Consider the following 23,753-nt stretch of genomic DNA (forward strand, 5'->3'; position numbering starts at 1 on the left):
TCAGTCAAAAGATGAGGTTCAGCTCTTCCAAACCCAGTCCAGTCTAGAGGAATTATGATGTTATCAGGAGGAGGCAGGCAGTCTCTGCTGAGGATGGAAGTGCCAGCATTCGTATGGTGCCTGGCGCTGGGTGAACACAATCCTTCCCTGCCTCAGTTTCCCTCCTAACGTGTGTGGGCTGATAAAACTGGCCAGGTTTGGATTTGTGTTGGGAGGACAAGCGGTTCAATGCCTGTGCAATGCTCTGATGGTGTTAAGTGCAGTATGAGGAGCTTGGTTTTATAGGTAAAGGCCTTTATTGAAGAGTACCCAGGAAAGAAAGCTTGGTCATTGGTACCATAGTTTTCAGCAAGTCCAAGAAAATAGATGGATGAAGGGAGTGGAAGGGATTATGTAGAGACAAAGCTGTCGTAGAGCAGGTATCACTGCATAGGGAGATATATAGATAGACGAGCAGGATTGTGGAAGCAGCCAGAGAGTTGGCCAATTCTGATGTCCTTGGCTGCAGTGATATCCTGGAGCATGGGGCATTTGTCCCAGCCAAGAGGCATAAACCGCTGCCTCATTTGCAGGGTGAGCAGCTCTACCAGCCCATGGGAAAGCTGGCTGCCAACAAGTCCCCAGGTTGAGGGAGAATTGTCCCCTCTGAGGATCAGTGGTGGTATCAGCTGATGCACTGCTGAGATATTCGGGCCCTGGGCAATTCACACACACAGGGTGACACTTGGACAGTGTTTCCCCAAAAAAGCCTGTCTGTGGCATGCTACTTCTGGGATATCTGAGGAGTTCCTTGGTGCTGGGATTGGAAGTGGGCAGTTCTGCAGGGTTGAGTTTTGCTGGTTGGACCAAGGTCACCACTATCCAGGGCAGGACTCCTGAGGACTTGTACTCCTCTCCCCTTCCTCCATACGTTGGGCACATCCATCACAGTGGTTTCCAGAGGTCTCTCTTCTCCTATTTAAGCAGTCTTCTTTTCTGAAACCTCTCATCATGAGCTCCCCAGGCCTCCAAACTGCTGCCACAATGAACACGAATTTCTGCAACTCCTGCTAGAGCTGCTCACATTCGCCGGCGCCCTTTTCCTGCTGTTTCCAACAGCTGCTATTAACCCTCTTCAAAATGTACAAATCATAACTTAGGAGGCTTGCCCACGCCTTATGCAGATTGCTGGGCTTGCTGCAGAAGGCGCTGGGTGAAGTTTGCTGGCCTCTCTGCTGTGCGGGCAGTCAGGCGACAGGACCAAATAACCCCTCTCGGCTTTCAGAGCCGTGGCTCTTTCAGTTCTCCACTTGCAGGCATGGCTGCCTAATCCACTGAACAAGCTGCATCATTTTCTTCCCCCCTCCCTTCCTCCAGCCATGCAGTTCCTCCGTTCCTCCACCAAACCGAGCAGCCTGCTCTCTCTTCCGAGGCAGCACACGTCCTCTCGCCGAGCCCTGGAGGGCTCTTTCCCTGCCACGCTCCAGCACGCCGAGCCCTCCTGGTCCCCAAAGCACATTTCCTGCACCCTGCACGTCCCAGGGATGCTGCCTGCTGTACAGCACAAGGGATGCAAGCAGCAGAGCTTGCTTGGCACTCCCGACTCAGATGCAAGGTTTCCTAGAGCTCCTCCATGCTCATTTGTGCTCCTGTCTTACCCCCCCCCCTCCTCCCGGCCACGTAATTACGCAAAGGGAAATTAATTGCTGAGATAAACCATTATGAAGGGGAGCATCAGAGATTTCCCTTAAGGCAGGCAGAAAGCAAAGGAGATGGAGATAGATATTGTTAGGATGTCGATGTGTTTGCAAATCAAGTTTCTTCTGGCTCGGGGTGTCTAGGTGAGCGTGGCTTGTCGGAGAGGACAGGGAAGGCCAGTTCTGCCTCGACACAGGACCAGCATCAGCCTCACCACTGCGGGGTGCACACTGGCAAAAAGACCCACAGCAGGGCTCATAAATCCTGGTACAGCCCATGATAATATGTCCAGACTCCAGCCTTTTCCATATAATTCACCCACTCTCCTATGGATTCAGGCAGTGCCAGAGTAAGGTCCGCTTCCCATTTTCCATGTCCTACACCCCACCTCCAAGCCCCAGTCCTTCCTCATCTTAAAACTGCCATGCCAAGCCTGCTGCAAGCCAAACCAAGCTCCAGTGTTCTCCGCTGGTCAGCTGATGTCTCCGTCTCCTATTTAAGGAGCTGTAGGTTGGTGTTACTGGAATGGCCAGCAGGAAGTTTTGCTTTTTTCTCCTGGTTCCCGTGTTAAGATAGCTGTTGAGGTGAGAAGAGTGGATCCACTGGAAGTCCTTACTCAGACCCAGAGCATCTCCTCCAGAGAGGTTTAGGAGCACGGTGACAGAAAGGGCTGATCTTGCCCTGTCTGGGCAAGTGGTCAGCAGGGAGCACTGTGAGGACTAGCAGAGAGGCATGAGAGCAGGCTAACACTTAATTTCATGATTTACATGTGTATTGGGCAGAGGGGAGAGAGAGAAAAAAGCCTCACCATGCTTGGCAAGAATAATTTTAGTCTGACAGGCACCTTTTGAAAGGGCTGGGGGGAATCTATGCTTATTGCTCCTTCAGAGCTCAAAAAATGGATATGTTTCACTAATGGGCCCCTGCTCACCCAATAATTAGGTTCTGCATGGTCTGACACCACCAGCAACAGAAGTGCTGGAGTTGGAATTGGAGGTAAAGTCCCAGTCTCTGTAAATCTTGGGACAACAGCTCCTGAGATTTCCTGAAGGTCAGGATTCGTTCCTTCATCATATCCTTGGCACAAGGCAGACCAGATCTCAGCGTAGCTGCCGTTGCCTGATGACTTGAGAAGAGCAGAAAATAGCACAGAGAGAAAAGAAATAAGAACGCAATGTACTCCCATCGGGTGAGCAGATCTGACCTGGAAGATGCACGCTGAGATCCTGAGCTGAAGTACCTCGTGCTGTGGTTGCTGGGATAACCGGGTCTCCATCGGTTCCTGAATATGTATGGGGAAGGAGCTGGTGTTGGTATGCAGGCCCTTTGTGAGAAATTCATCTGCTACAACCTCAGCTGTCGGGGAAACTGGCGAGGAGTCCAAAACGGCCCTAAAATCGTAGGATCATCTAGGTTGGAGAAGACCTTCAGGATCATCGAGTCCTACCATCAACCTGACCTGCTGAGTCCCATCACTAAACCATGTTCTGGTGTCAACGGAGGGTGAAGGAGGAAGGATATCTCCAAAATAAGGGTCAGCCTGTGTCCAAAGGGGACAAAAGAGGTGAGACGTATCTCCAGGGAACCTAGAGGGAACCTAGGTGGTGCATTTACACCAACCACTTATCACTAGGCAAAAGGAAGTGATAGGGCTCAGAAGAAGATGCAGCCTTGTCCCTCACTCACTGTAATTGTCCCTGAGATTTTGGAGAGGACAGGTGAAAGCATGGCCATCCCTCTCATATTTCTGAACAGCACTGGACAGAGGAGTTCCCTGATTTACCTTGGTTATAAATTACATGGTGTATTTAGGGAAGGAAACATAATATTAACACACACACAAAAAAAAGCCCACAAACCCAGACCTTTACTTCATAATTGATAATTGCTCCCTGGGGATAATCCACCTCACTTCTTGCAGAATAACCCATCCTTAGTCCGCTTCACCCTTCAGAGGTGCCTGCTCTCCTGCACTGAATGGCAAGGAGCACACACAACCAGCTTAAAGGAGACACCCAAATTCTAGGCAGTTAGTAAGAGGGATTCCACTTTTTCAGCATAAATCTCCTCTTAAGGAGGTTTCCTTTCACTTATTTTTTTTTTCTTCATGTGGCTACTTAAAGACTTAATGAGATTTAGCAGAACCTCTAATGTCCTTCCACTCATGTCGTGAATGCTTTATGCAACGCTTTTTTGGGAATTTGCCTGGGTGAGGCTGCAGTATTCAGTGCTGGGCTTCTCCCCGAAAAAGGGCTGTCGATCCACCAGTGCTGTGCTGTCTCCTCCACCGCCCTGCTGTTGATCTGAGTCAGATTTTCAACGTAAGCCTTCATTATGCAAAGTCCTGCTGAAGTCTCTGGGGTTTTGTGAGGTGTCTGCACTCTCTGCAGTCTGTGATAAATAGTCTGAAGCTGCTCGTATGTTTAAGAAAAAGCAACATTTAGCTTCAGCCTGTCTGAGAGGTTGCTCGTTTAAGAGAAGTGATAAAAGTCAGGCACTGAAAGGGATTTTGGACATCTCTGCTACAGATGAGTGTTGGCTGCAGACTTATCACGGTGGAATTTGCAAAAGACATAGCCAAGTCTTGTTGCTCCTCCCAAAGCAAAGCCCTATATCTGTTTTATCATCTCCTCACTCTTCCTCTACCATGTCCAGAGGTCATTAATGATCAGAGCTCGTCCCCTTTTTTACAGGAGCATTCCAAGATGCTTTTCCCTGTAACTCAGTTCAGAAAGTTGACTGCTTTTGCAGGGAATTGGAGGGAAGGGCATTGGAGGACAAGTGGTCAGCAGTTGTTCCCACTGCCCAGAGAAGGCATTCGTAGCTGAGCTGAGTGGGTTTGGGATGAATCAACCCCAAGTTAAACACCCCTGCACCTAAGTGAGAGGCTTCCCGTGTGGGTGATAATGAGTTAAGTCTAACGTGGAGATAAATTTCTCAATTAGTTTCCCCCTGATGACAGGCTGATAGTTAACCAATAATAAGCTGTGAATAATAGATACGCTGTGAACTACATACAGTCAGAAATGTCCTGTTAGATCTATTCGCAGGATAGGAAATACATCCCAAGGCACCAGGATTTGTTGAGGAATGGTTTGAGATCTAAAAACAAGGCAATGTCTCAAAGACAACAAATGAATGGATTACTTCTTAGTCCTGTTCCCACTCAGGCCCCAAAAAACAAAGTAACCTTCTTAGCTGGGGAAAGTGGAAAGGGAGTCTTCGACCTTTAGCTTTGTGATTTTCAGATGTGATCAACGCTGACCTGAACTTAACAGAAGAAGCTAAAACTACCAAATCTCCACTGAGCTTCACTCGATTTGAAAGTCCAGCCTGTGGGTAGCACTGCTAGCCCTGAAGGAGCACTGGAAGTTAGTGGGCCAAGTGGGTATGTCCATTGCACAGCATGGCCCTGCCATGGTTTGGGCTTGGACCAGCCAACTCTGAGCTTGATAATCCCCAAAAACTGCTTGGGGGTAAGCCCAGGACAGGGACCATTCCTGGCAGATGGGTTGGATGTGGACACCTTTGGATGGCGAGACATGGGGAACCATTTGGTTGTCGGTAGAGATGCAGCCACAGAGGGCTATGGGTGGGAGATGCCGTGCAGAATGGAAAAGGATGTGTAGGAGAAGTGTGTGTGGGGTGCCACAGCCTGGTTTCCACAGGTGTTTTTCAATTTGGTGTGACTAAATATATGCATCCCAACAAAGCTTAAAATGTGAATCCAAACACCCAAGTTCAAATCTCTGCGACCTCACTCTGCAAAATGGTCTCCATTTCTGCAGCCCCATAACCAAAGTTACTCATTATAAATTAGCCATGGTTCTCTCTTTCTACACGGGTGTTAGATTCCAGAGGACTGAGTACCCAAAGACCAACGTGTCATGTACACCTTCTGTTTGAGATGGATATTAGTGCAGGCCTGATTAAAGTCCTTTTCCTCCACAAGCAGAAATCCTCATCCCTTTTCTTGCTGATCTCTTTTTCCTGAGATCCAGCAATAGTAATGTATGCCTAAAAAAACGCTTTGCCTCATAGAATTCTAGGTAACAGGAAATGGAGTGAAGGAAAGGTCTACCAGGATCGGATCTTGGGCTTTGGCTTGGTCTGTGTGACAGCTCACAGGGAAAAAAAAGCACTAAAACTTTTGGCTGTGGAGTTGGAGATGTATCCTCCTCCTCTTGTCATTCCTTAGGGACTAAAAGAAATGGGAGACATCCATCATGCATCCCTAATTCCTTGTGACAGAAGAGGGGTGACCAGAAAAGCAGTTGCTCGTTGCCACATGGGCAAGGGAAAAGGACTTCAGCTTGCTGAAGGAGCTTGGCAGAGAGGAAACAGAGCAATCTTCACTGACGCTTGCCCTGAATCAACCACAATTTCCCCTTAAAAGTTCGTCAGCAAACCGAGGAGACACCCGGATAGCTCCAAACACATCAGCAGCTTGCTCAGGAGGCCGCTCATATGACTCAGGTGCTTTGCCAGACTGGGGCATATGGCTCTGTTCCTGCCTTCCCCTCCTTCTCACCAAAGCCGGATGACAGATAGCAATTTGGTGCCCTGCTTGAAACGCGTCGCTGGGGCCGGGCCAGTTCCCAGCAGCATCAAAAAGCCATCTCCAGAGTTGGCAACGGGCACGGAGGATGTCTTGCTGAGAGCAGGCCAAGCCCAAGGCGCACTGGCAGTGAGCGGCGTGGGGGAAGCTTGCCCTACCATCAGCCGTATTGTCCCAGTGTGGTGGGGAAGGACTGGGTCCAAGAGCCCCTGAAGCCAACAACAGCTTTTTTTGCTTTGTTTCGTTTTGTTTTGTTTTGTTTCGTTTTGTTTTCCAATGGGCTTTGGAGCGAGCCCAACGAGAGACGTCATCCTTCTCCCTTCTCCCATCCCCACCTGCAGCTTCTCCGTCCACCACCTTGCCATAGCTCTTGCTCTGTTATTTTGGAGCACTATTAATAATAAAAAAAAAACATCCTTCTGTTCCCCATCACGTGCCACCGTCAAGCGTATGACATGCCACGGCCGGTGGAGATGAGTCACCATTCACGGGACAGCACTGGCAGGCATCCAGTGCTGCCAATTTTAGGCTTTGTAGACTGTGGTAATCACCAGGGGGGCATTACATCCTCAGAGCACTACACGAGCATTAGGACATGCTGTTCCTGGGGCCGCAGGCCAGCTGGGAAACTGAGGCATGGAGAGAGAGGTTTGATTAGCTTAAGGTCCCGTGGGGGGGATCTCTACACTCCTAGGGAGAAAATTCATGCCAAACAGATTCCAGGCAGGAAATTAAGTCCCTTTCAGGTCATTTTATGCTGCAGACTTTCTTGGAGATGTATCCGTTGTAACGGAGTCATGATTAGAGCATAGGAGGAGGTGGCTGTGCAGTCCTGTGCAATTCACTAGTAAGTTATATGGAAATTCAACTCTTCATCTGCAGGTTGTTCTAGTGTACAACTCTGGGGTTCACCTCAGGCATCCATGAAGCCATGCTAACTCTGGTTGAACAGGGAGCACCTATCCATTGAGATGTGCAAAAAAAAAACCACCTAGGAAGATGCAAGGCAAGCACTAGGCAGGGACCTCTCCTTGTTTCTACTGCTGAGATAGATGGAGTAGTTCAGGTTGACACAAGTGGCTCAAAACTGCTGAGTGCTGAAGGAAAGAACATCTTTGTTTCAGAAACGATCAGTTGTTTTATCTGATTAGCTCAGGGTGACAGTCCCGAATCTGGGAGTGCAGCAGATTTACTGAGTCAGTGGAAATCTCCTCCTGGAATGACTTTTGTCCTAAGTGGCGTCTGACTGACCTCATACTCTTGGTGCCCTCAGTACATTCCCATCTTCCACGGAGGCTCACTGATGGAGGAAATCCACCAGGCACGGCCATTTCCCTGTCGCAGAAGCCCCCATCTGAAATACCCAAAGGTGCACCCAGACATTTGCAGTAGGGGGCCAGGTGCATGCTTTGATCTCCACCTGATGTTCATTAACATGTTGAAGAGACAGCCTTGCTCTCCATCCTGTATGAACATGAACTTCTGTGAAGACAAAAAGTCCCAGCAGGGGCAAACCAACCTGAGTACAATTTAACTGGTGGGTGCTGGCCTGTCATTGGTTTCTGGTCTGATATACATCGCCCAGACATTTTCAGAGTGCACAGAGCATGGAAAAAAAAGGAAGAAACGGGTTTCTGCTGTTATTCTTGGGATTTGGTGTCCCTAGTGCCTGCAGCTACCCCTCTGCGAGACGGCACCAGCTGCACCACATCCGTTTGTGTCACTTTGTCACTCCCCCTCACAGAAATGCTCTGCCAGACTCACTTTCCCGATGCCAGCCCTGTGTGCTCTCTAGACGGGTTGAGCTGCTCCTTCTTTTCAGGAAACCATTCCCCTCACCTGCAGTTACATGGAGATAATCCCACCAGCAGCCCCTACAAAGGTAACAAAGATTTATAAGCCAGAATGTGAGCAAGGTATGCACTGTGTACACGTCTCCTCTCAACACTGCATGAAGACCTCTTACCTTGGCCAGTGAGCATGAACCAAGCTGGATTTCCTTCTTGCCCCCTCCTTGGGTCAAAAGCTATTCATCCCAGGATGGGGATAAAGCTGTTTCTCTAAGGGCCTGCAAACTGTGTCCAGGCCTAAGCAAAAACCAGAGGAGGTTTTGTAGGATCCACATTTTGTACTGTCTCTTATTTTTTTGAAGCATTGCTTTGAGGTTGCCTCATCTCCAAGGAACTGGCCGTGGGAGCTGCATTTATAGTAGGAAGGAAGCGCCTTTGCTAAGCCCTGGCAGAAGATCTTGCTTCCCTCATCTGGTGATGAGTCTGCTGAGTTTCATCCATGCTAATAACCCGAAACACATCAGAACGTGATCACAGCCACTAGATCTTGGTCACCCAGGTGCTTGGGTTGTAGCCCACAGCAACTTGCACCAACCCAAACAATTCCCTGGCTTGCAGCAGGCATCAGCACAGGCCAAGGACCGTTCCCAACGAGCAGCCTGGATCAGGCCACCCTGTTTTGGAGGCTGAGACAGAATAATAACAGTGAAAAGAATTAGGCTTTGCTCAGTTAATGATCTCCAGGCACAGGTTCAAAAAGGATCCCCAGGTTCAAAAGCTGCCCCAGATGTGTGCCAGGGAAAAATAGGTTCTTGAAGTTACTTCCAGAAGAGGACAGCAGAACTTCTAGGGCTTTCCTTCTCAGTGCTGGTGTGCTCCCAGGTTTTCAGGGTACTTTAGTCCCACCTGCAAGATTTCAACATCCTTTCAGTTTGTCCCGGGCAGATGTAAATTCTTCTCAGTGGCTGTTGTCCTCATCTGAATGAAGGAAGAATGTCAGGAGAAAGATGATGGTAGTAAATGTCAAATGCACAGTATTGAAATGCAATAACGTACGTGTTTGTGGTAAGAGCTGTGTTGTTTCATGCCAACTATCCCTACTCAGAGCATAGAAAAGGATGGGAAAAGATTTTATTTTAAATCAAACCATGTGTGGTTTTCCTTAGCAAAGTTCTTCCCACTCCAGTTCGTTCCAGTAGCCTTGTAAGGTGTTCTTCTCTTCTAAATATTCCTGTCAGCAGAGTTCAGATATTGTAAGGCCTGAAAAATCTCAGTATAGAAGGCTTGTTCTGACCTCTGCGGAGTGTAAATCAGAATTCTGCTGGATTCTGTGAAGATATTCAAAATACTCAAGAATCTGAGAAAATCTGATTTTTTTCCAGTTAAAACAATCACCCCTAAAAGTTACATTTTCTCCGTACTGTTGTTCTGGGGAAGGTTATTTTAAACATCAGAGGGGAAAAAGATAGATATAAGGCTCTACTCAAGCTACTCTAATTTCTGAGATCAGAAGACATTAAGAGAGAAGCAGAAAGTACAGTAACAAAAAGCAATGGAAGTCTGTACAGAAGACTTTGGCACTTCTTTGCTGGTTGTGCTCCTTTCAGGTTGAACCAGGTTTCTGTGATAGACCCTACTGCCCTATAACGTTGCCTACAAAGAGGCATTTTGATCTGCATGCATAGATTTGGATCCTGTCCTTGCTGGAGGCGTTGCCAGGGCATCCTCATGGAGCATTTCAAGCGAAATCCCTTAAAAAACTTCAAATCTTCTTGTCTGTGGCTGTTCACTTATGGGGATTCAGCTGTTTGTTGGTTTGGGGTGTTGTGGTTGGGGTTTTTAGTTTGTTTGTTTGTTTTTTTTTTTTCAGTGTGATTCTAAGCGCTTAACAGAACAGAATTGAATTTGACAGAATTTATCTGAAGTCTTTATAATGACAGCGATAACTGTGTGGAGGGTACCCTGCTCTAAATAGAGTGGCAATTCATACAGCCTTTGACAAAAATAGACATGTATAAGAGTTCTCATGCTCTATTTACAAACAACCTTAACTGTGCCCAGGAAATCCTGGCGGCTGCTCACCCAGCATATTAGCACTGCAGAATCAGCCCAGAAATATTCTTTTCTTGCTGTATGTCTCCCGCTCTCCTGCACTCCAGGATTGCCTCCAGCCTCATTTGGGCTGAAACAAACTCCCCCCAGATTCCTGAGTGGTCTTACACTCCTGCTACACATTGGACCCCCTGAAATGTGTGCTTTTGCAGTTAATTTCCATTAACTCCACCGTTAGACACTGGTCAGAGACACTGGTGGCTGGATGGAACTTCAGAAGACAGCTTTCCTCCATGTTTTGCTCATCTAGCTATAGCAAGAGTCACGCTGGCATTTTCTACAGACGTAGCTTTTGAGACCAGATTCCTATCAGAATTAACCTATAGTGCCATATGGATGGCATAAAACTGTCTACACATCTATATTAGGCCTTACCCAAGCTCTAGCTGCCATATCTGGGCTCTCCAGAGCAGTCTGGACATGACAGACTCCTAGGGTAATTTACTCAGCCTGGAAAATTTGATAGTATGAGAACCTCTGGCTCCACAAGTTGAACCCTAGGTCTTCCGCATTAATTTTTAAGTGATGAAGAGGATTGTATGACCATGCATGCCATAGGCAGAGGACTGTGCACAAATTAAAGCTGTACCTGTAATGCAATACTGTACATGATCAAAGACCCTGGTTGACTAAGTGAGGTGAGACTTGCTTGAAAATCTGTGCATATGCAAGGATGGAGATTTCATCTGAGTGCTACCAGAAAAAAATTCAGCTGTGAAATGGGTGTCAGCAGCTTTTTTGCCTACAGAAGTAGGTAAAAACTGAGGTTCCTGTGGTCAGCATCCTAGGAAAGAGGCAATGCATGCCTATCGAGATGAGGTTTCTTCTCGTTGATGTAGAAGTGAGATACTGGCTTTGCTTTTGCTTTTTTTCTTTTGAAGATCTTGATAACTGTGATAGCTGTTCAGGGAAATGCAACTTAAAAATGCCCTCTGTTTGGTTGCAGCACCTGCTCCTCATCAGGAAAGTGTTGGTTTTCCTGCTTGGCCTTCAGTGGTATAAAATAATGTTGCTTCACCTGAATTTCCCCATGTTCTGTTGGGTCTGGCAGCTTCTCCTCTGCAGCAGCCAAGGCCAGCTGTTCTGCCCATCCTGGAGCCAGGAGCAGGTTTCCCCATCCCTCCTTTCTGCTCTCTCTTGATGGAACTCAGGGCTCTCCTCTGAGCACTGGTGGGCATTTGGTAGATGCCAAACCACTGTTATCCAGGATAGTTTTCATCTTGCTCACTTCTACTTACTTTGTCGTTTCGGTTTCATCATCCACAGTCCAGGTAGAGTCAATGGAAAGACAGAGTGGCTTTTCTAGAGGCAACTCATCCCTTGTCTCAGACAGTTCTCCTAGGGTTGGATAAACCCTGAGGCGTATGATGCAAGGAAGATCTTCATTAAGAGTGTTTTAAAAATGGGAGAAGGCTTGCCAGTCCTTACTGGTAGATGATAGCCAACATTTTCAACAGGAGATTTAACACTTCGCCATGGGTGTTCAAGAATATTCCAAACCAGAGAGCAGATTATCCCATTTCTGCTTGGCCTAGGGTGCTCATGCCTCCTGCAGAAGGATCAGTTGCTGGCCTGAATCCATGAGAAGAAACAAAACTGGACGGCCTCAGGGCCTGAGCCAGTTTGGCAGCTCCTGTATTCACAGAGGAGATGAATAGGAGGAGACATGACAGAGGCAGCCGAGATAACGAGAGCACAGATCAGACAAAGAATGAAGAACGTGGACAATCACCTCTTCTGGCAGTACAGAAAAGGGGCATTCAAGAGAGCTGAAAGGCAGCAGGATGAAAGGGGAAAAAAGCAAGCCCTTTGACACACAACCCACAGTGAACCTGTGGAGCTTGGTTCCTCAAGTCAGTGTTTAGGTGAAGACTTGGGGGGAGACTAAAAAGGGATCCAACGTTTCTGGGGTCAGTGAGGACATTTGAAGTCATCTAAATTATGTGAAAAGAAAAGGTTTTAGGAAGCATTCACACTTCAGGACATGAACCAGCTGTTAACTGGCAGGGTTTGGAAGGCAGCTCTTCATGTGAGCAAGTTATTCTGAAGTTGTCTTGGTATGGACTTTCTTCCTGTCGCATTACAAGGTTCAGGAATGTAGATGTTCATCTGATGTAAAATGGGAAAGCAGCCAGTGGAAAACCCAGTGTTCAAGTCACATCTCTTCCCAGTGTCCAGCTCTGTTTTCTCATTCCTGGTCACTCCAGCTCTGTGTAGAGTACAGAGGTAACGTGGCAGTCCTGTGTCCAAAGGCAGACCCCAGTGTGGTGTCCAACTGCCGTGACAGATGGAAGCCAGATCTGCCTCAATATGGGTCCATACCTATATGGGGTCCATCCCCCAAGAGCAAACTGCCCCAGCACGGGTCCCCCACGGGTGGCAGCTCCCTTCAGACCCCCTGCTCCTGCAGGGGCTCTCCATGGGCTGCAGCCTCCTCCAGGCCACATCCACCTGCTCCACCAGGGGCTCCTCCACCCATGGGGGGGCTGCAGCATGGAGATCTGCTCCATGTGGGACCCATGGGTGCAGGGGGACAGCCTGCTCCACCAGGGGCCTCTCCACAGGCCGCAGGGGACCTGCTGCTGCATGCCAGCAGCAGGTAACTTTTGGAGTCAGCTGGAGCTGGCCCTTATCTACTATGGGGCAGCTCCTGGGTTCTTCTCACAGAGGCCACCCTGCTACCAAACCCTTGGCACATAAACCCAATTATACCGGTCAAGGAAGTGTTTTGAAATTCTATGAGGAAAATGAATCCAAAACAGTCTTTTTTCAGTATTTATTTTCTGGTAATGATCCATATTTTTCCATGGAGAAAGTGAAAAACAAAGAGGAAGAATGAGGGAAGAAAACAAAAATCATTGCTTCCCCTAAAAGGGGAATGGAAAAAAGAAAAAAGGAAAAAAAAAAAAAAAAAGATCAAGCATCAGACTAAACAGAAACAAATAAAAATTTGCACCTGGGGTCTGATTCTGACCTATTTTACTCTGGTGCAAATAAAAGATTATAACGTAAGGGAGAGCAACTCTTAAGCAATGTTGTTACATGAGTAGAATCTGGCTCAATCTCTTTTGTTCAGAAATGCATGCATCAAAACAAAAACCTGTTCCTAGATTCATGCTGAGCTTGAGGAAGGGATGTGCCACCCAAAGGGGAAAACACAATAACAGGGCTCTCAGCACGGAGCCTGAGCAGCCAGAGAGTGATGGGGAGGAACTGAGATGTAGCACTCAGCGTTAAGCAAGTGCTACCTTCACACAGGGGTTGATGGAAGGGTTCATGTCATGCTGAATACTTGCTGTACTTGCTATCCAGCTCACCAGAAAGAAATGTTGGTATATTCCCATTTTTTAAGAGAGTCTTCAGGAGAACTGATGTCAGAAAAGAAATAGAGCACCATTTAAGCATCGTTTTCAGCTTTAAAGGGACAGGTACCACAGTAAATACTTGGGAATATGCTATGGTAAGTGCATTCAGCTTACTTACAGCAAATAACCTGCAGCTGGATTAATTATGGAAACTGTACATGCCCCTAGTGAAAAACCTCTCGCTTCAGTAAAACAGTGCTGTGAGTAAGGGAAAAATGGATATATTGGTTTTTTTGTTGTTGTTTGTTTGTTTGTTTGTTTGTATGTGATTTGTCTACAGCTTATATTAGAGTAGCTGTAAAGCCATTGTAAAGCCAGGTAATTGCATAGTGTTAACAATCCAGGTTGTCTGTTTTGGCTTTCCATGCACTGTTTTTGCTCCTGCATGTGCATGGACTTTGAAAACAGGAATGGCAATTTAAGGGGAGTCATTGGTCTGAGTCTCTCATGGATGTATATTTTTCAGAGAGCTTCATTACATTTCTGAGGTGACCTTTTCTTTTTCTGGGCCATCTGTAGGAACTAAAACCTAAAATTCAGCCTGCCTTTGTGAGCTTCAGTGAGGCTCCAGGACCTTTCTTTGTATTCAGAATCATTCATGCTCCTCTTCCCGGGTATCAGATCTCTACCAGCATTATACTCTAGTCCACTCATGTTTTCATGATCCCAAGCAATGGTTCTTGTTTCCTTTCCTCAGAGACTCTATTTCTTGGTCCAACACTTCTCTCAGAAAATTTAGTGTTTTATAAAGATGTCTTATTTCCTGCTGCTTTCTCATTTCTTTTCAACATTTATTGTTGTTCAATCTCCATGCTGCTTGTGTTAAACAGTCCACTCAGGACTGTTCATTAAGTCCCCCTGAGAAAGGCAGAATTACTAAGGCAAGAATCATAGCTTCATAGATTCATAGATTCATATAATGGTTTGGGTTGGAAGGGATCTTTAAGATCACCCAGTTCCACCCCCCTGCCATGGGCAGGGATGCCACCCACTAGATCAGGTTGCCTGGGACCTCATCCAGCCTAGTCTTGAGCACCTCAAGGGATGGGGCATCCACAGCTTCTCTGGGCAACCTGCTCCAGTGCCTCACCACCCTCTGAGTGACTAATTTCCTCCTAACATCAAATCTAAATCTCCTTTCTTTTACTTTAAAACCATTCCCCCTTGTCCTGTGATTATCTGCCTGAGTAGAAGTCAGCATCACAGCAGTTCAAGATGATGGGTGAGTTCCAGATTCAGACAGCTTAACAAAGGTGTCACTGATGGAGGTGCCTCCATGTGATGGGGGTATCCAAGCTCCCCTTGTGATCAATGGAGATGTAGGCAATATAGCCTCAAGGTCTAGACACTGACCTTTTATTCATACAGCTCTGGCTCCACTGGCTGTAATAAATAAGGAACCACTTTGGTTGGCTTTCATCATAGAATATCCCAAGTTGGAAGGGACTTACAAGGACCATTGTGTCCAGCTCCTGGTTCCACACAGGACCACCCAAAAGTCAGACCCTGTGTCTGAGAGCATTGTCCAAACACTTCTTGAACTCCAGCATGGTCGGTGCCATGACCACTGCTCTGGGGAGCCTGTTCCAGTGCCCGACCACCTCTGGGTGCAGAACCTTTCCCTCACCCCCAGCCTGACCCTGCCCTGTCCCAGCTCCATGCTGTCCCCTCGGGTCCTGTCGCTGTCCCCAGAGAGCAGAGCTCAGCGCCTGCCCCTCCGCTCCCCTCCTGAGGGAGCTGCAGGCCGCCATGAGGCCTCCCCTCGGCCTGCTCTGCTCTGGGCTGAACAAACCAAGGCACCTCAGCTGCTCCTCACACGCCTTCCCCTCCAGACCCTTCACTACCTTCATAGCCCCTCCTTTGGACATTCTTCAATAGTTTTATCTTATACTGTGGTACCCAAAACTGCACAGGGTACTCAAAGTGAGAGGCATACCCTGAGCGCCCTGCCTCACTCCTGCTTCCAGCCCCCAAATGTTACTGCTTTCTGTATGCACATTTGTCATATCAGCTTTGTCATACCAGGGGGGTCTTGAATAACTAAGAGCATCTGAAATTATGCTTGAATCCTGTCTGTGATGGTTGCATGTAGCCCTAATTCTCCACTGACTAAAGCAAGAGACATCACTCAGGCATGGACACCTCAAGATGCGTCTCTAGAGTAGGAGATGAATCCTGTCTGAAATGCTGTGGCAAGGTGCACTGTGATGTGAAGGAGATGTATTCCCTGCTTTAGCATGGATTTTATATGAGATCTTGAGTAAATACTTCAAATCTTCGTGCTTAATCTGTCAGGTGGGGATGTTTTACAGCTTTACCTCACTCTGCTGAATGTAGGATAGGAGATGTCTCACCATAAGGACTTTGGGGCATGTTACTAAAGGGATCCGGGGAACTAATTCTTGTGATGTGTCATTCAAGGCACATGGGCTTGACTCCTCAAGGGTGCTGACTACAAGCTTGTGAGTCACTTACTGCTCCCTAACAGGTGGTAGCAGGAGTTCAAGGACTGTTGTATGGCCTGGTACAGAGGGGTTAAAGATAACAACAGCTTGTGCCACCCTGAATTGTTATGGGCAGATGTAGCCATAGGGCTTCCAGCTGCATGGTAGGTGATGTCCTGGCCCACACAGGCTCAGCAGACCATTGCAGGTATTTTCTACACCCAAGACTAAGAACAGAGTGGGTGGAGTGGGAGTGGGCTTTTTTGTAATGACTTCAGTTTCAAACCAACCCCAACCTTGATTTGATAAACAAAGTTTGGAAGGGAGTTGAAGCCCACTCGTGCTTAGATGAAGGTGCGTCAGTTACCATGTGCAAAAATAAAAATAAAAAATTATTTCCCATGTGATCCAACTTTCCAGGACTTTTTGTTCCAGTTATAATTGGAGAGATCTCTATAGCTGTTCTGAAATAAGGCCTGGGAGAAGTGGAACAGTAAGGAGCAGTTTAACCCAGAGTACATGAAAACTGTACATGGTGTGAAGAATTTAGAGGCTAGAAGCAACAGGGAAAGATGCAAATGAGAAACTAATGGCCAACATGACAAAAGCCAAAGTATGCTTTGTCATTTAGGTCTGTGTGAAACATCCAGGAAATAATTTCTGTGGCAACTCTGTGAGCAGTACTGGAGAAATCTTCATATTGCTCCATGGTTCCGGTTGATGTCCACCTACTGATTGTACTGACACCCAGTCCAAAACTGCATTCAACACAGAGCCATGAATTTTTAAACAATGGCAGGAATATGTCAAAATGTCTAGAGATACTTCACACACACACACAGACCTGAGCGCAAACGAAGAGGCAACAAACTGTTTTGTAAGGGTAAGACTCATCCCACCTGACTGCTGGCGTTCACAAGTCCCCACACTTCCCTGTCAAGGGATGGAGGCAGACACTTCGGGAGCATGAGTCAACCCCCCTGTCCCACACATGGATCTTAGGACAGGGTGAATCACTTTCTGGGGGTGTCTGACTCTCTCTGTCAGCTCGAGTTGATGTTCAGATGACTAGCAGCAGGCATGGTACCATGCAATGTGAGTGACTCAACACACGTACCCTCAGCCAGCTCTGTGCAAATTACAGCAAAGACTGTGATTAGTGTAGGCTTCTGCACTGAAAGCATTACAGTGGGAAAAGCCTTTATGTGTATACTGGGTTTTTGTTTCTGATGTATTTTATTCCTCTCTCTGTGCTAGAATAAATGAACCCAACAGAAATATTTTTAAGCCAGAGTGACACATCTGTCTCTTGTGGGTTGGCGCTGCTTGAGTTTCAGTACACAGGTACATCTAATGCTGTACATGTTTCTAGTATAATAGCACTAAAATAAGCCAATACATGATTCTTTTTCTTTTCTGTTAATCAGGGGAAGTTTTTAAATGGAATAGGTAGAAGGTATTCCTGCAAGTGATACTTAGCATAGTGGGAATTACCTTAAAAATTTGTGACATTGCGCAGGCCTCAAAAACTGTGAATCACATCCATTAAAATTATAAGGTACTTTTAAAAAGCAGGTAGGCGAAAAATAAACCTAATCTAAATTTATTTAGGGCTAAGGCTATACACTTTTCAGAAGTTTTCATCCATCCCCACAAGTCCTATATGCACACGTTTCTTATCCACAGTTGTAGGCCAGCTGTGGTTTTCCTCCGGTTGCTGCCCTAAAGCTTCCCTCTTTGATAAGGCCACTGATCCAAGGCCTGGATTGTGTTTTGCGTTTTCAAATTCTGAAATGCTAATGTAGTTGTGTCAGCCCAACGCCAAAATATTCAAAGACAGACTTGAGAGCTGGTGGAAAGCCATGGTTTTGGTGGGCCTTTGGAGGATTCCAGTGTGGGGCTGAGATGGAGGTCTGATGCCCTTCCCGGTCACCTTGTCCAGCACCAGTCCTCCAGACTGAGCCAGGCTAGAGGGATGGAAATCTAACCCCACCATGCTGTGGGGTGGGCTCCTCAAAGAGAAGAAGATAAAGCCTCAGAAGTGGCGTCTAAAGAGCTAGCAGATCTATTTCCTGTCGCCATGGGAGCCAGGCCCTTGTGGGCAGAGGTAAAAGTGAGAAGGAAACAGGAGAAGGAATTTAAGCTGTTCAAACATTTTAGCCTTTTAACCCTGAGTAGCTGCAGCAAGCTGTTGCTTGGATTTTCTTAAAGGAAAATAGAGCTGGAGCTATTTGCCAGTCTGTTACGCATCAGAGATGGAGGGGCGTTTGTTTCTGTTTGTTTTGCTTGAGACCATTCATGTTTTTCCTTTAGATTTTATAGGTGATGCTCCCAGAGAAATCTTTGGCAAACCCCCAATCAAACTAGGACTACCAAATTATTTTGCTTCTCAGACATGTGTCTTAGTCCATCATCTGTTTCCTCACCAGCAGAGCAGTTGTCCAGTGAACTGCAGTGGGAGCAAAGGAATGTGATGCCAGTTGCCCTTTTCTTTTTTTTTTTTTTTTGAGGAATTTGTCTATTAATTTTTATTATGATGGTTTGCTCAATGAGTTGTTCAATTTACCCTTGCAATAATCAATGTTAATGTATTTTAAAAAGATTATCACAGTCCTGGAGTGTGATGGGGCACTATTTTATCCATTGAAACAAATAAATAGTTTGCGTTGGTTGTAATGGGAGATAAGATCCGTCCTCTTTGGAATATTATGGTGTGGCTGCCTCATGCCGGGGTGCAGGGCCATGAGTCAGGAACCAAGCGAGACCCCAGCATAGGCAATGTCCTCACTGGTGGGATCAGTCCTACAAGGTCCAAGAGCACTGGGCAGAGCCAGGTGCTGGTAACAGGTCCATTAGCAATCCCAGACAGGGCAAGGGGATGGAATAGGTCCAAGATTCCTCCAGGAGGTCCTACCAGGAGTAGAGAAGTAGATAGGGTTGTAGACATGACTTCAGTGTTGGTCCCAGGTTCATTCTGGAGACTGGGCTGGAGACAAGCTACCCACAGGTAGCTTGTAGATGGTCTTCCATCTATCCTGAAAACAGGGCAGGGGAGGGATCATGTCCTCTGTTTTGGGACCATTTGGGGGATACCAAGGAGTCTTGATGGCATCTAGATATCACTCTACATGTGACCACAGGATGATAACAAAACTGAACAACTGCCTATTTTTCCCAAGGGTGAATGCAAACAGGGATTCCTGATCAAGGCAGAATCAAGTAAAGTCAATGTGAATGCAGCTGGTATGGAAGTATTTTAGAATAAAGAAGACATAAAGGTAATACAGTTGCCCTGCTTTTCCAAAGGCGTGCTCCAAGAGCCTTTTCTACAGAAAGAGACCTTCATACCGGGTCTGCAACCTTTAGGTGGAATCTGAATTTAAAATTCTCAAATCAGGATGAGGACAGAGGCAGTTTCCAGCAGGAAGAGAAGATCTGGGGTGGGGTGGTGGAGCCCAGTGCTCGTGAATATATTGTGCTGAGTCAGAGAACTCATGAATGCAGCATCGATTACAATTCCCACACTGATATTTCTGTATTTCTCTCCTCCAGACTGTAAGGACTACCTGACGTGTGTTGAACCTTTGGGTTACTGAGCCTGCCCCAGATGCAATAATGTAGTGAGCAGATGATGTTTTCAACCAATCCTCCTGTCTAACTCAGTGGATCTGTGTGTCTTCCGGCAGGTGTGTCCTCTGTGGCCTCCCTGATGTCCCTGGCTTGGGTGCTAGCCTCCTATCACAAGCTTCTTCGGGACTCTAGGGACGACAAGAAGAGTATGAGCTACAGAGGGGCCCTCATCCATCTCTTCTGGCGCCTCTTCACCATCTCATCCCGAGTTATTTCTTTTGCTCTCTTTGCTTCCATCTTCCAGCTCTACTTTGGGATCTTTGTAGTGGTCCATTGGTGTGCCATGGCTTTCTGGATCATCCATGGTGGGACAGATTTCTGCATGTCTAAGTGGGAGGAGATCCTCTTCAACATGGTGGTAGGGATTGTGTACATTTTCTGCTGGTTTAATGTCAAGGAAGGGCGGACTCGATACAGAATGTTTGCGTATTACACGGTAGTCCTGACGGAGAACGCTGCCTTGACGCTCCTTTGGTATTTTTACAGAGATCCTGACACTACTGACTCATATGCCGTGCCAGCACTGTGTTGTGTCTTTCTTAGCTTTGCTGCTGGGATAGCTTTGATGCTGTTATATTATGGTGTGCTGCATCCCATGGGGCCAAGAGCTAAGATCTTTGCCAGCTCCTGTTGCGCCGAGCTGCTCTGGGGCATTCCTTTGCCCCCTGATGTTGAGCCCATGGCGCCCCAAACCCCTGGATACCGGGGGGCCCAGGCTACGCCCACCAGAGCGGTCACGGAGCAACAGGAGGAACTCACAGCTGACACTTGCTTGCCCGTTTTCCAGGTGAGAGCAATGGTACCATCTACTCCATCTGGGCGACCCTACCCCCCCGAGGGGCCTCTCATTAAGATTGACATCCCGAGAAAGAGATATCCTGCATGGGATGCTCATTTTGTAGACAGGAGGTTAAGAAGAACTATCAACATCCTCCAGTACGTCACCCCCACAGCTGTAGGTATTAGGTATAGAGATGGACCTCTCTTATATGAGTTGCTACAATATGAATCTTCACTTTAAAGCTCCTTAAAGCAAAAGTAAAAGAGGGGACCTTATTTTTGTTTACGGTAAACACAGATCATGAAACAAACACAAACCTTCAGATAAGCTTTCTTTCTGGTTGCTGTATGTATAAAAAAAAAAAGATATTCTCTATGTTTTGTAAGTAAAAACAAAAAGAAAAACTTTTCTTTTGTTTTTTACACACAAGAAACAGTATTTCAACTTCCACACCTAGGATTCACAGGTGGAGAAGGAGGCATCTCCACATCAGTTTTATACCGTACACCAAGTGTAGAACATTATTTATGGGATTGGTGCTGATTGAAAAATAAAAAAACAAACAAACAAACCTACAACTGCCTTATGCCCTTAGGTGCTGAGTTTCATTAAGTACTGTCACCTTTCTCATGCAAAACTCTTTGATGATTATATGCCAGGAAAAAGAAAAAAAAAAAACACACAACTGAAATACAAACCTTAAAATTAAAAATAATAACGATAACAATAATAAAAAAGAGAGAAATGTTTGAAAAAATATCACATTGATCTTATTGGATTTAGCATTAAAAAAAAAAAATGCCTAAAGATAAGAAAGCAAAGCTACCCCCAATGGAGTTTGATTTTTCAAAAGGCTGAAAGACAATATCAGGTCTGTAACTCTGTCTGGCTGTGCATTTATAACACCATTTGGCCAAGCCTGCGCACCTTGACCAAGTCACGTTATAAATGTGGTCCCACCCTGTAACCCTTTTCCTCGTGTAAACGGGCCATGCGTGATGGTCAGTTTGCACTGGATTAGTATGGCAATGCAGTATCTGATCTTGTTTTGAACAATTGCACACGCAAAAGCACCACTGGCTTCAGTGGAGTAAATAACAACCGCCTGAGCCCAGAATGAGGCCTGCCACGTTGATTTCTGGAAAATAAGAAATCTGCAAGTGTTGAAATTATATACCAAAAATGCTATACTAAAGTACATTTACACATATCTAACAACTATTTCAGTAATAATAAAACTCAGCATAGTAGCAAAAAGCGAGTCAATTTAAAGGCACAATACTTGATCAGTGACTGGCAAAATAATTTGACCTACTGTATCATTTTAAGGCTGTGAAAGGCATACATGTATTATTTGTAATCTCGTGTAAGACCTGTCACGTCTCATTCAGTGCGAGCCTTAAAGTGATTGTAAAGCATCCTTCGTTTCATTTTTGGGTTTGGGGGTTTTGATTTTTTTGTTTTGTTTTGTTTTGATTTTTTTAAGGAAAACAAAATCTGAAAATCGGGATTAAAAAAAAAAGCAAACACCACAAACAAACAACAACATAAAAAACCAACAAACTTCTTCAAACGGTAATAACCTGTAAACTGACTCAACGTCTTGAGATGATTTGGTGCTTTGTATTTTTGTTGATGTTGTTGTTGTGATTTAGCTGAGAATTCTTCAACTCGGTACATGTGGGGAACTGCTGATAAACTGTCTCGTGTCACCCTCGACTGTAAGTACATGGCAAGAAAGAACACCACAGGAAATTCAAGAGCATAGCGAGAGCATCGTGATTTAGCTTAGCCTTCTCACCGCAAGGAGATTCTGCTGCCTCCGATAATGGCAAAGCGTAGACGGTCGCCTGCCAAGGGTCGCGTGGTTGTCTTGACATTTCCAAATAACCCGCTCGCTGTCTGACCATTCACATCTCTCGACTTCTGTTTCTGTGCTGGAATCTCTGTTTCGAGTTAAATCACAGGGTTGTGTCTATCTAACACCCTTTTCCTTTTCAAGAGTGTTGCTCCTTTAAAGGAATTTTCCCATTTCAGGGCATCCTTTCAATCCCACCGTCCCTCTGCTTTGGAGGGGAAAAACAACAACAACAAAAATGATATTTTTAAGTGAATACTGTAGTATTTTCTGTGTGTAATTGCAATTTTTTATTCCAGAAATACTGTAACTGTCTAGGGTGCAAAACTCCCATGCTGACCTATTCTGAAAAGGTCAGCATGGGGGGATATTTTTTTAATTATGATTATGATTTTTTTTTTTAATTTGATGAATCAGTTGTTTTTAATTATAATAGCATTTAAAGAAACTAGTACAAATTTTATATAACAGTTTAATGAAGCTGAATGCTTTCTTCGCCTGAATATACCTGAAGAGAAACATTTTTTTCAATCAGTAATCCTTTGCAGTGTTCTGAGAAAAATGTATTTATTCTTTATTTTTTTTTTCAGTTATGTCATTTTGTTATGTAAAGAAAACTTTTAACTTGTGTCTGTCCCTTTTAAGGAGGGCAGGACTCATTCACGCCAAACTATAGACACACGGCAAAGTTTATAAGAAGCCAAATTGTCACTGGTACTGTAATTCCCAGTCAAACTCCATTTCAGGCAAATGTTTCTGGGCTCTGATTACAACCAACACGATGGTCACATTTTCAGGCAAAGGGAGGGTTTTCATCTCGTCATCCCCTGCCTAAATTCCCAATCCCTTGTTTGTTGTGCACACACATATCTGTATATGCACCTATGCATATTTGTGAAGAGCTTTCATTTCCTTTCTCTGTCGTCCTTGTCCCTTAACCAGTCCCCTCTCAAGTGTCCTACTAACATGTCGCCCTGTTCCTTCCCTAATCAGTACGCTGTCTCCATCAAAAGAGGTAATTTGTGAAGTGAACTTGCCATCCTCAGCTGCTGAGCAATTTTGCACCACTGTCATACAAAGACAAGGGTGCCCATCCTCTGGCAACCGGCCTGCATTTCTCCTCCCAAGACTTCACTTGGTTCTTTTTCTGTGAGGATTTGCCTTTACATTTACTCTGATCCACTCCCCTGAGCCTCACACCCTGTGTAAAGACTCTCCTTAGTCCTTCCATGAAGAGGTCTCATCTACACAACCACCTTTTCATTGGCAAAAGCATGAGAAAGGAATGGATGGGCCAACCACTGCACTGTCCTTGGGGACATTTCCTCCTGGAGATTGCACCCGCATTTCCAAAGGCACCAGGAGAAGGTCCCCCTCCATGAGAGCATCAACCAAGAAGCCTGGTTTGGAGATGTGAGCCTCCTGGACAGCCAGACCTGCCTCTTTGCACCAGGACAGTGAAATGAGTCAACGAGCCAAGGCAACTCTCACTGGGAGTCGAGGAGGAGACCCTTCAGTGCTGCCTGACCTTCTCGTCA

At 46.0% G+C, this 23,753-nt stretch overlaps 1 protein-coding gene across 1 annotated transcript in view; it reads left to right on the forward strand.

Moving 5' to 3' along the window:
- The window catches only part of XKR6 (XK related 6), a 125,116-nt gene extending 104,325 nt beyond the window's left edge, over positions 1–20,791 (forward strand). The window contains exon 3 of the mRNA XM_082756468.1: positions 19,633–20,791. Within this exon, the coding sequence (XP_082612594.1) occupies positions 19,633–20,597 (965 nt within the window). The 3' untranslated portion in view covers positions 20,598–20,791. The remainder of the gene's footprint in view (positions 1–19,632) is intronic.
- Positions 20,792–23,753: the final 2,962 nt, after the last annotated feature.

Source organism: Aythya marila (assembly GCF_965140915.1).
Source record: "Aythya marila genome assembly, chromosome: 3".
Lineage (NCBI taxonomy): Eukaryota > Metazoa > Chordata > Aves > Anseriformes > Anatidae > Aythya > Aythya marila.